The sequence below is a fragment of the Scyliorhinus torazame genome, chromosome 3 (genome assembly GCF_047496885.1).
Source record: "Scyliorhinus torazame isolate Kashiwa2021f chromosome 3, sScyTor2.1, whole genome shotgun sequence".
Taxonomy (NCBI): Eukaryota; Metazoa; Chordata; class Chondrichthyes; order Carcharhiniformes; family Scyliorhinidae; genus Scyliorhinus; species Scyliorhinus torazame.
Genome location: NC_092709.1, coordinates 58,761,074 through 58,779,679, shown reverse-complemented (window position 1 = coordinate 58,779,679; position 18,606 = coordinate 58,761,074). Strand labels below are relative to the sequence as shown.

Sequence of the window (18,606 nt, the reverse complement as noted above, 5' to 3'; positions counted from 1 at the left end):
GCCGGGTCGGAGAATCACCGGTGGGGGTGAATCCCGCCCCGCCGGCTGCCGACTTCTCCGGCGCTGGGGTTTTGGCGGGGGCGGGAATCGCGCCGGTCGGCGGCCGCTAGCAGCCCCCCCACCCCCCCGGCGATTCTCCGGCCCGCGATCGGGCCCACCGATCCATGTGCGCGCCGTGAGGGCGCTCTTTCCCTCCGCACCGACCGCTGTCAACCGCTGCCATGACAGGTGCAGAGAAGAACCACCCTGCGCATGCGCTGGGATGACGCCAGCACACGCTGGCGCTCCCGCGCATGTGTCAACTCGCGCGGCCGGTGGAGGCACTTCCGCGCCGGCTGGCGTGGCGCCAAACACTCCGGCGCCGGCCTAGCCCCTGACGTGCAGAGTATTCCGCATCTTCGGGGCGGCCCAACGCCGGAGTGGTTCACGCTACTCCTCGGCGTCGGAGTGGCCCGCCTCGCCACTTCGCGGAGAATCCTGCCCCTGTTGTCTGTAGTTATGCTAAGTAGTTTTACTAGTTAAGCTATAAATTTAATACAATACTTTTGTCTCCTCAGTCCCAATTTTAAACTGCTGCCTCTGTTTAGAGGGATAAAATCTTACAAAGTCCCCAAACAATCGACTACTTGCTCACCTGACCAAAACCTTGAACATTGACAAACTTCTTGAGGCTGAAATAAGATATGAAAAGCAGCACTTATTTTGTCCTCTGCACTGAATTGCTACCAGTTGTACCAAATTCCCATGTTAGCACTCCTGAAACCATAGATCTATAGAAACGTTATGAAACTGAAAGAGCCCATTCAGCCCATCATGCTTGTACTGTCATAAAAAATCAAATCTGGCCACCTATTTTAATCCCACCTTCCTGCATCTGGTCTATAGCCTTGAAGGTTACAGCACTTCAGATGCAGATCCAGGTACCTTTTAAATGAAATGAGGGTTTCTATCTCCACCCCCAAACCAGGCAGTGAATTCTAAACATCCACCACCTTCTAAGTAAAGAAGGTTTTCCACATGTCCCATCTAACCCTTTGACCAATCACCTTACATCTGTGCCCCTGGTAATTGACCTCTCCATTTAGCGATACAGGGCTTCCCTGTCTACTCTTATCTCAGCCCCTCATAATCTTGTGCACCTTAATAAGGTCACTCCTCAGCCTCCTCAATTCCAAAGAAAACAACCCCAGCCTATCCAATCTTTCCTTGTAGCAATTTTCAAGCCCTGGCAATATTCTTCTGAATATCCTCTTTAAAGAGTACCTCATTGCACTCAGATCTGGTCATATTCTCTACTCCCACACTCTCAAACCTTTTTATTTCTCCTACTTGGTTTGTGCATCGTTTCACTTTGTTTTGCACCATGAAATATTGCCCTTATATGAGGAGTGCTACATAAATTGTTGCTGTTGCAAAAAGTTGCACTCGCACCAACTATTATATTAGGATTGAAAGAGCACTGTCTCTTTATCACAAAATAGTTCAAAGTAACTTACGATGATGACTCAGCTAGTTAAGGTAGTAACTTAGGGGAGGTAGTGGCGTATGGTATTGCCACTGGACTAGTAATCCAGAAGGCTAGGGTCACCCACCATGACAGATGCTGAAATTTGAATTCAATAAAAATCTGGAATGAAACCATTGCCGATTGTTGTAAAAACCCATCTGGTTCACTAATGAACTTACCCGGTCTGGCCTACATGTGACTCCAGACCCCCACAGTGATGCGGTCGACTTTTAACTGCCCCCCCCCCCCCACCCCTGCCATCACTGAAATGGCCTAGCAAGCCACTCAGTTCAAGGGCAATTAGGGATGAGCTGCAAAGGGATGGGGCAGCACGGTAGCATTGTGGATAGCACAATTGCTTCACAGCTCCAGGGTCCCAGGTTCGATTCCGGCTTGGGTCACTGTCTGTGCGGAGTCTGCACATTCCCCTCGTGTGTGCGTGGGTTTCCTCCAGGTGCTCTGGTTTCCTCCCACAGCCCAAAGATGTGCAGGTTAGGTGGATTGGCCATGATAAATTGCCCTTAGTGTCCAAAATTGCCCTTAGTGTTGGGTGGGGTTACTGGGTTATGGGAATAGGGTGTAGGTGTTGACCTTGGGTAGGGTGCTCTTTCCAAGAGCCGGTGCAGACTCAATGGGCCGAATGGCCTCCTTCTGCACTGTAAGTTCTATGATGATGATATGCTGTCCCAGCCAGTGATGCCCACATCCCAAGAACGAATAAAAACAACTGAGTAATGCAGAATGAAAAAACACCAGGTTCTGTCATCAGGTTGTGCCAGTTTAAGCTCATCCTCCTTGGTTGGTGGAACAAGGGGTGAATTGGCTCGGCCTCTGTGACTGTGAGGAAGCATCACCCCACTCCCCCACCCCCTCCTGTAACTGAATAGTTTGCCAACACTTGCTATCTTGGCTCACACATGAAAAATGGCTACTCAGGTGAGGTATTGGCGCACATTAGTCCCAGCAAGGTTTCAGCAGAGAAAATTGATGAGGGGAAAAAAGGAGGGGAAATTATATCTATGCTTACAAAGTATTCTAATTGATTTTCTATTCCGTGTGTCATTGTCATCAGCACCCTTGCAAAATCCTTTTTCACTTTGAACTCTGCAGATGGCAAGTTGCAAAAGACATGGGGCGTCATTCTCCGCCGGCGGGAGTCTCCGTTTTGCCGGCGCCGGGGGTTTCCCGACAGCGTGAGGCTGCCCCACAATGGGAAACCCCATTGACCGGCCGGTGTAACGGAGCATCCCGCCGGCGGGTCGGGGCAGAAATGTGGCGGGGCGGGATGGAGAATTTCGCTCATGTAATCAATCTATCATAGAATCAACAGTGCAAAAGGAGGCCATTCGGCCCATCGAGTCTGCACCCGCCCCTGGAAAGAACACCCTATCCGAGCTCAGACTTCCACACTATCCCCGTAACCCAATAACCCGACCTAACCTTTTGGACACTAAGGGGCAATTTAGCATGGCCAATCCACCTTTGGACTGTGGGAGGAAACTGGATCACCCGGAGGAAACCCACGCAGGCAAGGGGAGAAAGTGCAAACTCCGCATAGACAGTCTGAGGTCGGAATTGTAACTGGGACCCTGGAGCTAGTGAGGCAGCAGTGCTAGCCATTGTGCTACCCAAATGCAGTGAGTTGATCCTGTTCTTTCTGCCCTTCCTTGTTCCCCCCCACCTCCCCTCAGTAGTTTCCCCTCTCATTCCCCCCTCTGCCTCCCCTCTCATTCCCCCCTCTGCCTGTCCATGCGATTGGTGAATTAATTTTGGCTTAATGAAATGAGGCCATTTGGCTGTAATTACTTTCTGTGCACTGTAGACAAACAGCTAAAACTGATGACGCAACAGAGTGGCTGAAGTATTCAGCTGGTCGGAATGTAGGAAGCCCTGGACTAATCGAGATAAAAGCTTGCCTTTCTCTCAGGATTCTATGTTCCAGTAAAGTATTATTTGCACACATTCTGTTCAGCATTGTCCAGCTCATCCCAGTAAATGCTGCTGCCATTTGCCAACATTGTACAGTAATTGGATTTATCCTTTAATGAAGAAGCAGCAATATATTTAAGGTCAGAGTAGTTGTACAGAATCTTTCCAGAAGTGAGATTTATCAATATGTAGCTGACAGCTGAATTGAAAAAAAAAATCTCCCTTAATTGACACGGGTTCCCTTGTGTTGTTTGTGGTTGGCTTATCTGCAGTTTACATCTATTTGTGGCTAACAGTGAGATTTGAAAACTAGAAACTCAAATGTTTGTTTCTGTTGCAGCGTACTTCAACCAAAATAGAGTTAAGAAACTAAATCAAGAAAAGTTGTTCTATTTTTTAACACCTAATTTGAGATGAAGACTTTGCTTCCCTTTCCCTCATGAATTTACTCTTCATTCAGAGATGACGATGTATGTTAGGGGGCCATTTCAAAAGTGCCAGAAAACTTTTATTACCTCGCCTTTCCACTCTCGGGATGCAGTACTGAGGGAGTGGCACGCTGTTAATGATGCTGTCTTTTGGATCTTAGGTTAAACCAAAGGCCTGCCTTTTTTTCTCAGAGAGGAGATAGTAATTCCATGACATGGAACAGGGAATTTCCACCAGTGTCTTGGCCAACATTCATCCCTCATCTAACAAAGATGAGCTGGTCATTTATTACATAGTTGTATGTCAGATCTTGCCATCCGCAAATTGGCTTCTGTGTTTCCTGCTTTACAATACTTCAGAAGTATTTCATTGATGGTAAAGATTCTGAGGTAGTGAAAAGCAGTACAAAAGTGCAAGTCTTTTTCTTTTCTTCCCTCACTCCTCCACCCGAATGACCACTCTTTTTGATTGAACCTAGACAATGAGTGTTCAAGCTGCCTGACTGTGAGTAGCACTTCATTCGACCACCAAATAATGCTGTAGCAAAAGCAGAAGGCAGCCAGAGATTTTGTGACAGTTGTTCTCAGCAGCAACGCAAGTGTGTCAGCTCACAGAACTCTGAAAACCAGTGCAATCTGGCAGCAGTCCAGCATGATGTCTTTCTGGAATGAATGCTTGATACAGAGTGAGCATCATAACACAAGAATGTTTTCATCAGGCTTCACCAAATTCTTTCATCCTATTGAATTTCGAGGGCTGTGATAGTCAACTAGTTTCAACAAAATTATAGTGGAATGGAGCTGTCAAAAGGAGGAAGCTGTTGGTTTTGACATCATTACGTTGTCAGGAAAATACCACCATTATAAAATAAAATGACTTGTATTTAACTATATATATTTATTAGTGATAGAAAGGAAGATCCTGATATCATGGCAGAAATGCTGGAACTGTAGGTCGATTCATTTTTGCTAACACTTGCTCAGAATATGCAGTAAATCCTGTCAGTGGGACTTCAGTAAAGTATGAAAGGAGTTTGTAATGCTGTAATAACACTCATCAATAGAATAATTTTTTCATTCCCAACTTGTCTTGAACTATATAATACCAGAGTGTTATACCAGTGATGGTTATGTTGGAAACACTCTAATTTGGTCAATTAAAAATATTAGGCAGGAAACATATTGATGTAGACTTGACTGTGCAATAATATAGAAATATTGATCGGGAGACATTGGGGTGCTGACTCGCTTTCACCCACTTTGTCCAATTACCCAAAGTGGAGATCTACCCCATTGTGCCATTTTTCCCAATACTCTAATGCAACCAAAATGTTGAATGTCTTATGAAAGCCCTGGAAATTGGTATTCTATGTAATCAGCATTTTTTAAAAGGGATTAAATATCCATCTCATGCTGACTTAGACTTTACACAGCTATATTATATCTGTAGTATGGAATGAACACCAATTTGACAACAGAATATCGATGGCCATGAAATTGGATTATGCGTAGGTATAGCAATGTCTATTGCTTCCCATGCAGGCAGCACTCAAGCTTCGTGCTGCCTACTAATTTGCATGATAGCCGCATGCAACTGGTGCAAAGCACACTGCTGATTGGCTGCGGATCTTAGAAGAGGGCCCAAGTTTGTTTGACGCCACCACCACTATAAGTTCGTCTGCAGCACATAAAGTGAACCTGCACCTCTAAAATGATTCTGGCTGGAGCAAGTGCTGGAACTAGTTGCAGAAGAGAGTGTAACCAAGAACACTAATTTATGGCTGAACAGGGCAGAGACCATGGGGTGGATTCTCCATTTCCCGCCACCGATATCGTAATCGGCGATCAGGCGGAGAATCGACTCCGACGCACAAATTGGAGCCGGCGCCGGTTTGACGCCGGTCATCCGAGCTCCGCCCCCTCAGAAATGGCATAATTGCACCGCGCGCCCTTGCATCGCCGTTGGCACATCATCAGCCGGCCCTCCTGTGATGCTCCGCCCCTGATGGGCCGATTTCCTGACCGCTCGGAACACGTGTGGTCTCAGCAGTTGGGAACCCAGCATGGCAGCTGCGGACTGTATCCAGCACCGCCACACTCAGCCAGGATCCGTGCCGCTGGCTGGGGGGGCCTCCGTGAGGGCTGGGGGGTCTGGTGCGGGGTGGCCAGGGGGTGGCCTGTGGGGTCGTGGATGGCGGGTTGGGTCCACGCACAGCCGACACCATGCTGTACGGCGCAACCGTTGCAGGTCATCAGCCATGCGCATGCACGGCCCCCGACCCGGACATTCTCCGGCCGTTATCGGCGCAGGAGCCAGGAGTTTCACTGGCGCCGCAGCTAGCCCCTTACCGGTCCCAGAATCGATGAGGGGTCGGCCCCGATTTTTTTCATTACAAACCCCCCGCAAATTCAGGAACGATAATTGCTCTTATAGTTATGGGTGCTGAAAGCCCTCTCCCTCCTCCTTTTCCCTCTTCCAGCAGCTTTTCCTGCTCTCTCACCTCTGATCATTCTCCCCATCATTGCTGTAACCCAAGCGGGATGCAACACTACAGAACCCACTACAGAACCCATCTCTGGGAGCTTGAAGTCAGGACACTATTCTTCAGCACGTTTTACACCTCTCCCAGCCGTCATCAGAAACTTTAAACAACTCCAGAAACCATTAAGTCTTCTACAATCACACGAGCCAGTAGAAATCAATTAGCAACTAATTTTAAGGTAGTTAATAATCCCTTTAAATAGTGTCAGTGGGTGTGGAGATGGACCCTTCTTGCTGATGAACATATGATTGGTTATGTGCGGTTAAGAGAGGACAATAGCTGGAGCAGTGAGCTCCAAAATGGCAGCACTGGTGCCAAATCGGTGTTCCGTGCTGATTGATCTCACAATCTCCTTGCTCTGCATACTTCCATCAGATGACATTTTTTGAGTGACCATCCAAGTATTATCTCATAGTGAGTGGAATACAAATGAAATGGAGCCATCAGCTTGCTCTTGACCACTGCTGCTGGTCGCCGAGGTGATAGCGATCCTGGAGCAGGGTGCCAACTCCATTCATTTGGCCTTACAGTTACAGAAAGAGTGTCCAAACCCTCAAACATGTAATTTAACGAAAGAGAACGACAGTGGGTAACCACTTCAAAATGTAACTAGCCACTAAAAACATATCACGCGGCTCAGAATTAACTATCCACTGTTCCCTTCACAAAGCTGAATGGCTCCTTTCCGCCTGTGACACCAAGATCAGGAACACTGCAAGCCAATTTCTGACTCTGTGTATGTCCCATTCTAGTGAATCCTTTAAAATTCCAATGAACTGGTTGCTGCTGTAGAACATGGGAAGATCTTGGTCAATGACGGAAAATACTATTTCCCAGTAATGAAAAAAGAAGTGGACTCGACACTCACAGTCATCTCTTAACAGCATTGGTACTGGCCTGGGAACAAGCTGCCCACCATTCATAAGGGCACATTCAAAGCAATATATAAAATGTAATGGATGGGGTGTCAGAAAATTGACTGCTCGTAACGTTAGGCTTGGCTGAGGACACAATGTAAAAAATATATTGATTTTTGTGAAATGCACAGGAACTTTTGGGCCTGAACAATAATTGTTTTTATTGTTTTGTACTCTGAAGTTATCATTTAATTAACTTCTTCATTTCCACCAATTTAATTTGGTCTCCTTGGCGCTGCATTGTTTTAGTACCTGACAGATTAAAAAATGGAAACTGATGACTTAAAAGAATGATCCGGTCATGTGAGATTTTGCTGTGGTAATCCTACTACTGCTGGAAGCTTCTTATTGAGAATCTTGCTGAAAGCTCTCGCTGAAAGAAATTTAAAACAATGTCAGTGATTATCTTAAATGCAATGAAGAATCTGCCACAATAGTCCCCGATTAACTATCTTGCACAAGATTGAAACGCACCACCGTTAGTTCAATTCTTAAACATTGTGACCACAACCTGCAATGTGTGATAGATGAATCAGTGCTCTCAATGTCCAGTTCATGTTGCTCTGGCTACTCGCCCAAGCTGAACCAGACTGCTAATATCCTCAGTGTCTCATTCAAACCATAGCAGAGCTTCAAACCTCTTGGTCCAGATTTGCAGTTCAAATAAGTGCAAAATATAACAGGCAGCTTGATGGTCTCAGCCGGTTAAAAGAATTAAAAATTGAGCCAGATCAAGCAACAAGGTGCAATGTAGACAATGGTGCATCTTTAAGGACATTAGGCCAGGGGCGCTTGTTCTGGTTAAATAGCTTGTCGTCGCTCATTGTCCAGATTCACACATGAAAGAATGACAGCTTGGATGAGTGACTGGAGTTGGATGGGTATCCATGAAACCATAATCTCAGGGTGGGTCGAGAGGGTTGTGGCAGGGTTGAAGAGATGTGCGGGGGGTGGGGGGGGGGGGGTGGAAACATGTTTAATAATAGTACCACGACTAGTGAGTATTTTAGTGATTTGTAACTTGGTTTTTATGATGCACAGTTCGAACAAGTGATTTACTCCGCTGATCCAACATATCCCACATACAGATACTGTGGGTGGGATTCTCCGTTAGCCGACGCCATTTGTCTTCTTTACCGCCTGCTATACCTGCATCCTTATCCTCAGTGATTGGTGTACGAGAACACCCAAGTCTCGTTGCACATTCCCCTCTCCTAATTCATGGCCATTCAGATAATAGTCTGCCTTCTCTTATTAGTACTTGGAACTTCTGCACTGTAAATTCTAGGTATGTATTCTATGATGATGTGGATATCACAGAAACGTGGTTAAAGGAAGGGCAGGATTGGCTGCTGAACGTTGGAGGATATAGATGCTTCAGGAGAGATAGATGGGGATGTAAAAAGGGGTGGGGGAGTAGCATTACTGGTTATGGAGAATATTGTAGCCGTACTGCGGGAAGACACCTTGGAGGGCTCATACAATGAGGCAATCTGGGTAGAGCTCAGGAATAGGAAGGGGGCAATCACAATGTTGGGAGTTTATTACAGGCCTCCCCAACTGCCAGCGAGAGATAGAGGAGCAGATAGGTCGAGAGATTTTGGATAGGTGCAAAAGTAACCGGCTGTTGTGGTGGGGGATTTTAATTTCCCCTATATTGACTGGGACTCACTTAGTGCCAGGAAGGCTTCTTGATGCAATATATAGATAGTCCAACTAGGGAAGGGGCAATACTGGACCTGGTATTGGGCAATGAGCCTGGATAGGTGATTGAGGTTTCAGTAGGGGAACATTTTGGGTATAGTGACTGTACGTTTTAGGGTACTTTTGGACAGCGATGAGGGTAACCCTCGTGTGAAGGTGCTGAACTTGAGAAAACCAAATTACGATAATATTAAACAGGAATTGAACAATTTGGATTGGGTGCAGCTGTTGGAGGGAAATCAAGATGTGGGAGTCTTTCAAGCGACAGTTGATTAGGATTCAGGAAAGTCACGTTCCTGAGAGAACGAAGGATAAGTATGGGAAGTTTAGGGAGTCTTGGATAACAAAGGATATTGTGAACCTCGTCAAAAAGAAAAAGGAGGCTTTTGTACGGTCTAGAAGGGTGGGGACAGTCAAAACCCTTGAGGAGTATAAAGAATGTAGGAACATACTTAAGCAGGTTAGTAGGAGGGCTAGGAGGGGTCATGAAAAGTCCTTGGTGTCAAGTTGGGTGTTCCGATGCACAAATGATCCAACACGGCTGTAGATGGTACAACTCTGTTTTATTGTCTTAACAACGACAACTACTAACTGCTGGCTTGGGTACGTGCTTCACCAGCTAACCTGTGGACCCAGCCCTATCGCCATCTTAGTGAGGCACTCAGCACATGGTCTATGTCTGAGTGGCACGCTGTGTGCTCTGAGCTAGCTCCTGGTAGAATGAGCGGGAACTGTGGTGTTCCCTGTTTTATAGTGCGTGTGCTCTCACTGGTGATTGGCTGCGATGTTATGTGTGTGCTGGTTGGTCCAACTACATGTCCATCAGTGTGTGTGTGATTGCACCATGACATGCTGATGTGGATATCATGACACTTGGCAAGTAGGATTAAGGTGAATCCCAAAGCTTTTTATTCATATGTAAAAAGCAAGAGGGTGGCCAGGGAAAGGATTGGACCACTTAAGGACAGTGGGGGGAATCTATGCGTTGAGCCAGAGGCAATGGGAGAGGTACTAAATGAGTACTTTGCATCAGTGTTCACCAAAGAAAAGGATTTTTTGAGAGATGATTCTTGGGCAGAGTGTGTGGACAGTTTGGGTCATGTTGACATTGAAAAGGAGGAGGTATTGGGTCTTTTAAAAGACACTAGATAAGTCTCCTGAGCCGGATGGGATTTACCCCAGAATGCTGAGGGAAGCAAGGGAGAAAATTGCTGGGGCCTTAACTAACATCTTTGTATCCTCATTGGCTACAGGTGAGATCCCAGAGGACTGGAGAATAGCTAATGTGGTACCACTGTTTAAGAAAGGTAGCAGGGATCATCCAGGAAACTATAGGCTGATGAGCCTCATGTCGGTAGTAAGTTATTTATTGGAGAGAATTTTTAGGGGCAGGATTTATAACCATTTGGAAAGAAATGGACTCATTAGTGATTGGCAGCATGGTTTTGTGAAGGGGAGGTCGTGCCTCACTAACTTGATCGCGTTTTTGAGAAAGTGACAAAGATGATTGATGAGGGGAGGGTGGTGGATGTTGTTTACATGGACTTCAGTAAAGTCTTTGACAAGGTGCCTCATGGCAGACTGGTACAAAAAGTGAAGTCACTTTGGATCAGAGGTGAGGTGGTAAGATGGATACAGAACTGGCTTGGTCACAGAAGGCAGAGGGTAGCAGTAGAAGGGTGTTTTTCTGATTGGAAGATTGTGACTCGTGGTGTTCCACAGGGAAGTGTGCTGGGGCTTCTGTTGTTTGTAGTGCACATAAACGATTTGGAGGAAAATGTAGCTGGTCTGATTAGTAAGTTTGCGGATGAAACCAAGGTTGGTGGAGTGGCAGATAGTGTTGAAGATTGTCAGAGGATACAGCAGGACATAGATAGGTTGGGGACTTGAGTAGAGAAATAGCAAATGCAGTTTGATCAGACAAATGTGAGGTAATGCAGTTTGGTAGGTCTAACATAGAGGGGAAATATACCATAAATGGCAAAACTCTTAGGAATATAGAAAGTCAGAGAGATCTGGGTGGGCAGGTCCACAGATCTTTGAAAGTGGCAACACAAGTGGACAAGTAGTCAAGAAAGCACACGGAATGCTTGCCTTCATTGGACAGGGCTCACCCTCTCAACCAGCTTGGTGTCATTTGCAAATTTGGAGATATTACATTTTGTTCCCTCATCTAAATCATTAATATGCACTGTGAATAGCTGGGGTCCTAGCACCCATCCCTGCGGTACCCCACTAGTCACTGCCTGCCAATTTGAAACAGACCCGTTAATTTCTACTCTTCATTTCCTGTCTGCCAACCAGTCTTCTATCCATCTCAATTCACTACCCCTAATTCCATGTGCTTTAATTTTACACACCAATCTCTTCTGCAAGACTTTGTCAAAAGCCTTCTGAAAGTCCAAATATACCACTTCCACTGGCTCCCCTCATCAACTCTACTAGTTACATCCTCACTGCAGCGGCGTGCTGCAAGCGGGAACAGAGAATCCTAATGACCAGAGAATTCTGCCCATCTTCTCTTGTACACCGGTCAGCTTTAGGTTTCAGTATCCCTGAACAAGTGAGGGGAAAGATTTACCAGCATTCCCATTTCTAATGGCTCTTTGTTGACCACTGATGCAGGTACACATGTAAATGTTGGTTCAAGCTCATGTGATGTCCTCAATGGTGAAGTTGCCTGCTTTCATTTATTGTCTAAAATCACAATGAAGATGAGATTATAGAAAGCAGAAAATTGCAGTGGAACTTGTGCGTCAATCAATGCTTTGCGGAGGGCAGAAAAAAAAGATTAATTTTCAAAATATATCAAAATGAAGACAAAACCTATTTCCAGTATTTAAAAATGTAATTTTCATGCGTTCTTTTTGGAATTATCTTCCTTTAAATCATTAGCATTATTTATTGTCATTCCCTTTCAGATCACTGCTCTGTGCAGAGAAGCAGCCCTCTTGGCTCTACAAGAAGATCTCCAGGCCAAGATAATTATGACACGACATTTTGAGCAATCATTGGAAATTGTCACTCCAAGAATCCCAAAGAAGCTTATGGACTTCTTTGAGAACTATCAACAGCAAAGTGGACTACATAATCTATAAGAATAAAATGAGCTTCATTCACTGAAGACTTCAAACCAGTTATGATGAGAAGTGAAATTGTAAGTTTAGACTCTCTGCATAAGTGTTAATTTTCACCAATAAAGATCCATTTTCAAATGAATTTTGTTTTTATTTGCATTTTGTTATAGCAGATGATAAAGGCAGTGGTAAATGCATATTGGAACATGGCGATAATGCTAGAGGCCATGATGTCAGTTCACTGAGCGCAAGGGGGCATTGGCATGAGAGTGAGTGTGAGATGTGGTTATATTCTATGGACAGTGTGACAATAGCTATAGGCAGTGGTGTACATCAGAAAATGCTTTCACAGTGTAAAACTATACCTAAATAACTCCTCGTGTGTCACACACAAGTTCCAGTTCTGCTCCCTCATCCCCACCGTGCCAGATATTCCCTCGGACATCAGGAGGAGAAAGAGATACCTAAAGGGGCAGCGTCACATCTGGACATCTGGTGGAGTTCCCTGAGGCAGTGGGAGTTCCAGGACTAGGGCAGGCAGAGTCTATCACTGTCATGAGTTACAAATTGTCCCATGCCACAATGGCATGAGTTCTGACCATGAAAAATTGGCCAATCGCATGGAGAGACAGATGCAGCAGAACTCAGAGTGGAAGCAAGGGCCGCATCTCGGCGAAGAAAGAGTACATACCTCACTCAGTGGCCTAAATCTGCCAGCTCAGAGTATGAGCATTGATATCCACCGAATATTTGAGCTGCAGACCCTTATCGGGAGAGTCGCAATGTTGGCACAGTCATTGCTAGAATGACTGCTACGTGCCAGCAGCCGGGTCCATCAGCTCCACATGTTAGAGCTAACTCAGGGCAGAAGGAGGTTACTGAGGAGGGTGAAGGCACCAAGAACTCATCTTCCTCAACCTTCCTAGCCACCACCCTCACCCCCCGTTAGAGCCCTCATCTGCTTCACGGAGGTCAGTGACCACAGTTGCCCATGTAAAGAACCAGAAGCTGCAGTCTGAAGTAGATCCCCAATGGGTGCCTGCACAATGAAACTGGCCACCGTGCTCCTCATTGCTGTATGGACCTCCACCTCCTCTGAGGCAACACGGGGGCACTTAAAAGGGAGTGTGTGTGAGCACAGGGTGCACTCTCATCTAGAGCTCTAATAGGTTCTCTATGATTACACTTTTCAATTTGTAAATATCATAATTAAGCACCTTTTGAATATATGTTCATTCATTTGTAGATGTCTTGGTGTGTGTTTGTACACGACAAAACTCAAAATGAATGTTAAAACAATGTTGGACTTTCTTGCCAGTGACACTGAGATTGGCATCCATGTAGGGATTCTATGGATTCTATGAATCCTCCATTTCAGAATTGCCAGAATAGACAGAATATTCCAACTTCTCCTCATCGACCTTCTCCTCAGAGGTTGAAGCTCTGGCCATCGCATCGTCATCTTTGAGTTGCGCAATGTCATGCAGCATGCAATACAACACTACAGTTCTGGATGTCCTTACTGAGCCATATCGCAGAGCTCCAACTAAGTGACCGAGATACCTGAAGCACATTTTTAGAACGCCAATGATCTGTACCCCTTGTGACGACATGACTGTTGTTCTAGTTGTCCTCTGCCACAGTTTGAGGAATCCTAAAGGGGGTTATTAGCCAAGTTCTTAAGGGTAGCTCTTGCCCTGCAGATGCGAAGCACTGACCTGCAAAGGTGGATGAAAAAGCTGAGTGAGTTGGTAACTCCTCTGTTTGAAGTTGTGGTAGACTTGAACAGACTTGAAGGAAACCCTTGTTGTGGTCACAAACTACCTGTACATTAAGTGAGTTGAAGGACTTACATTGGACAAAGGTGTCAACATGCTGAGTTGGGTCATGAACCATGGGGGTTTTTTTTACATCCGTCTCAGAGTGCAGTCTCAAACATCTCAGCCAAGTCTCTCAAAAAGAAACTTCAGTTTTAAGGAGTGCCTTAAAGGAAGAAAGATAGGTAGAGTGTAGGATTAGTTTTGGAAGGGAATTCCAGAGATTTAGGCTGAAAAGCTGAAAGTGGCCACCAATGGCAGGTTAAAATCAGCAATGCTCAAGAGGCCAGTTAAAGGATATGGAGCAAATGTAGGCATATGGATTAGGTTTTATATCAGCTATCATCTCATTGACTGGTAGAAGAGGCACAATGCCTGTTCTTGTTTTAGTGGGGGAAAATATTCTTTCAATTTCTGTACTAGTTCATGACATTTTAATGATCTGTGTACCTGGACCGCTAGTCTCTTTTGACCTGCACTGTTCCTAACTTTATATAATTTAGACAGTTCTATACTGTTTCTTCACAGTGTCAGGGTCCCAGGTTTGATTCCCGGCTTGGGTCACTGTCTGTACGGAGTTTGCACGTTCTCCCCGTGTCTGCGTGGGTTTCCTCCGGGTTCTCCGGTTTCTTCCCACATGTCCTGAAAGACATGTTTGGTAGGTGGATTGGACACTCTGAATTCTCCCTCAGTGTGCCCGAGTGTGGCGACTAGGGGATTTCCCACAGTAACATCATTGCAGTGTTAATGTAAGCCTACTTGTGACAATAATAAAGATTATTATTATTAGGTCCAAGGTGGATAACTTCACATTTGCCTACATTGAAATTCACTTGTCACAGTTTTGTCCATTCATTAATCAGTCAAACCCACTTCAATGTTATGCTTCCATCTACAATGCTGGTCATCTTTGTGTCATTGGCAAATTTGAATATGTGGCGTTCTTTACTACCATCTAAGTTATTAATTAATACGGTGAATTGTTGAGGCCCCAACATACATTCTATGGGACACCACTAGTCACATCCTGCTAATTTGTATACCTACCCATTATCCCTGCCCTCTTAACTTTGGCCTATTATGTATCAACCCCTTTCAGATCCCTGTTGGCAGCTGTGCCTTCATCTATTGACACTAAACATTCAAGACTCTCCACTTCTCTGCATTACTTTAACATCCTCCTTAAAGTCTCTAAAACCAAGCTCACCACCTCTCCTAATATCTCCTTCTTGGGCTGGACACCGTTATTTTCTAAATACTGATGGAGCAGATTGTGACAAGTAATTAATCATTTCTGCATGAAGCTATAGTGGTTAAAATCATTGCGTCTTTTGATATTGAGCTGTAGTGCAAGCCAGAAGGTCTCAAGTTCAATCCCTGGGCTGTGTGAAGTTCGCTAAATTTAGCCGAGAATGCAGTCAGGACAAGGAAGGAGTAAAATCCTCCTCTTGATTATTATCTGGTGGAAGTGCATGTGTCTGTGCATATCCATGTTAATGTTTGTGTGCCTGCCTGTGGGTGGGTGTGTCTGTGTGTGCATTTGTGTGTAGGTTAAGGGAAATATTGCAGTTGGCTGTGATGGCCTCAAACTCAGGCAGTATTAATTTTCTCCACTTTTTGTCTAGACTGAGACACGTTCAAACTGGGTGTGTGACAACAAATTCACAGAGTCAACTCCTCACCTTTAATTGCTAAAACCATATACTGACAATAGATCTATAGACTGCAAATTTAATTGGTCAACCCATTGGTCCTTTGAAACTGTGCTAGTTTGTACTAGGGAGTGCAGTCAATGTTTCCACAGTTGATACATTCCTACAGTGTTCATGCACATACAGTTGAATTTTTCACTGTTGCTACGTATTGTCGAGGCTCACAAATAGAACATAGAACATACAGTGCAGAAGGAGGCCATTTGGCCTATCGAGTCAGCACCGACCCACTTAAGCCCTCACTTCCACCCTATCCCCGTAACCCAATAACCCCTCCTAACCTTTATTGGACACTAACGGTAATTTAGCATGGCCAATCCACCCAACCTGCACGTCTTTGGACTGTGGGAGGAAACCGGAGCACCCGGAGGAAACCCACGCAGACACGGGGAGAACATGCAGACTCCGCACAGCCAGTGACCCAGCGGGGAATCGAACCTGGGACCCTGGCGCTGTGAAGCCAGAGTGCTATCCACTTGTGCTACTGTGCTGCCACCTGACATTTAGGAAAGGTTCTGTCTTTGCTAATTGAATGCATAGATATAGAGTCTAAAGGTAAGGAAGTGTTGTTGCAACTATACACGGCATTGGTGAGACCACACCTAGTGCATTGTGCACAGTTTTGGTCCCCTTATTTGAGGAAAGATGTAGTGGCATTGGAGGAGATTCAGTAGGTTGATTCCAGAGATGAGGAGTTTGTCATATGAAGAGAGTTGAACAGTTTAGGCCTCTGCTCTTTAGAGTTTAGAAGAATAGGGGGAGATCAAATTGAGGTATACAAGGTGATAAAAGGTATGGATAAAGTAGAGACGGAGCGGATGCTTCCTTTTGTGGGGCATTTTAGAATGAGCCTTGGGATAAGCACGGTAGCATTGTGGATAGCACAATTGCTTCACAGCTCCAGGGTCCCAGGTTCGATTCCGGCTTGGGTCACTTTCTGTGCGGAGTCTGCACATCCTCCTCGTGTGTGCGTGGGTTTCCTCCGGGTGCTCCGGTTTCCTCCCACAGTCCAAAGATGTGCAGGTTAGGTGGATTGGCCATGATAAATTGCCCTTAGTGTCCCAAATTGCCCTTAGTGTTGGATGGGGTTACTGGGTTTTGGGGATAGGGTGGAGGTGTTGGGTAGGGTGCTCGTTCCAAGAGCCGGTACAGACTCGATGGGCCGAATGGCCTCCTTCTGCACTGTGAATTCTATGTAAATTCTATGAAGAGGTAGCAAATTTAAAACGGAGTTGAGGAGAAACTACTTCTTCCAAAGGGTTGTGAATCTGTGGAATTCAGTATCCCAGTGTGTCATGGATGCTGGGACAGTGAGTAAATTTAAGGAGGAGTTGGACCGATTTTTAATTGGTAATGAGTTGAAGGGTTATGGAGAACGGACAGAATGGTGGAGTTAAGGCTACGATGAGATCAGCCATGATCGAATGACAGAGCAGACTCGATGGGCCAAATAGCCTATTCTGCTCTTATGAACTTATGTAACTGTTCAGCATTCCCATCTTCAAGAGAGGTTGAAGGGGAAAGCAAAAGTTAGAAATTAATATCAGACCTTCAAATAAATGCAGTTCCTGTAGTCTCAATCCAGTGTTTGGGGTCCTTCATCTAATATGACACATCTGGTCTTGCATTTAACAAGTGACAGTGTTGAGATTTAATTTAGTAATCTTAAGAAAAGGGAATGGTGAAATCCTTTGGTTTATATTTTCACTTAAGGCAGTTTTCGAGAAGTTAGCAGAAAGGTCAGGCTGTCCACCCTGTGTCATCAAGAGAGGCCAGAACCACTTTGATGGTCACACCACATTTGCATTTAATAAGTGAGTTGTCCATGGGTTGCATTGGTGATAGGCAGTTCATCGAATTGGAAAACAGAATTTCAGGCATACACAGTGCCCAGAGTAAATATATCTCTGAAAGAAAATCATCCTTTCACTCTATGGAGATTTTTTGCCAGTCTTGAGAAATTTGGGCTGCCTTGTTACTCAGACAAAAGCACCTAGACGGATTGAGAATAGTAGAGATCCTTGGGAAAGGCATGCAGAGGGACTCTCCTCAGACGTCAGGAAGGTGCAATGAAACAGATTCTGCTGCTGTTCTCCTCTTCCAACAAGAGGCAAATGGCTAAAATATTGAGCACAGTGTGATATCTCTGGCCTTATTGACTAGTTCTGAAGTATGATGAAGCAGAATTACAGTAATTTCTAAGGCAGAAACATCTGGAAAGACTCCAATAGGATGAATTACAAACAGGTTCCAATGATCTGGGGACAATACTTGCAGGTGATTACCCCTTTAAATTAAATAGCACTTCCTAATAGTAGTACAGTACAATCCCAACTTCTGATTTTTCCAATGAAAATGGTGTCAGCATCCTATTGACATCAGAGCGCCAGAATTTAAATACTCTGTAGCCACATACAGGCAGCAGTCTAGACTTCCTTCCTGAAGGTCCTGAAGAAAATTAAATTATGAGGGACATAGATAGGGTAGATAGGAGGAAACGTTTCGCCTTTGTAGAAGGGTCAGTAATCGGGGGCATAGATTAAGATTAGAGGGGATTTGAGAAAAAACCTTTTCACCCAAAGGATGGTGGGAATCTGGAACTCACTGCTTGAAAGGGGAGTAGAGACGGGAACCCTCACAACATTTAAGAAGCATTTAGATGTGGACTTGAAATGCCATTGCATAAAAGGCTACATACCAAGTGCTGGAAAATGGGATGAGAACCGATTGGTGCTTGATGTCCAGCGCAGACACGACGGGCTGAACGGCCTCTTTCTGTGCTGTAAAGCTCTAGGACTGTAAATTGTGATATAACATAATATGCAGTGCTAACGTATGCAAATGATACAAATGTTCCATTCTTCACCAACAAACATGCTTAAAAGCTAGAGAAATCATGTGGGCAGCTTTTTCATGCCATTTCCCTTTAAGGGTCTTTTAGTCATCCACTCATGAGCTTTAATTCCCAGAAG

At 45.1% G+C, this 18,606-nt stretch overlaps 1 protein-coding gene across 1 annotated transcript in view; it reads left to right on the top strand.

Moving 5' to 3' along the window:
* afg2a (AFG2 AAA ATPase homolog A) overlaps positions 1-12,247 on the top strand; it is a 721,265-nt gene extending 709,018 nt beyond the window's left edge. The window contains exon 16 of the mRNA XM_072495694.1: positions 11,950-12,247. Within this exon, the coding sequence (XP_072351795.1) occupies positions 11,950-12,126 (177 nt within the window). The 3' untranslated portion in view covers positions 12,127-12,247. The remainder of the gene's footprint in view (positions 1-11,949) is intronic.
* Positions 12,248-18,606: the final 6,359 nt, after the last annotated feature.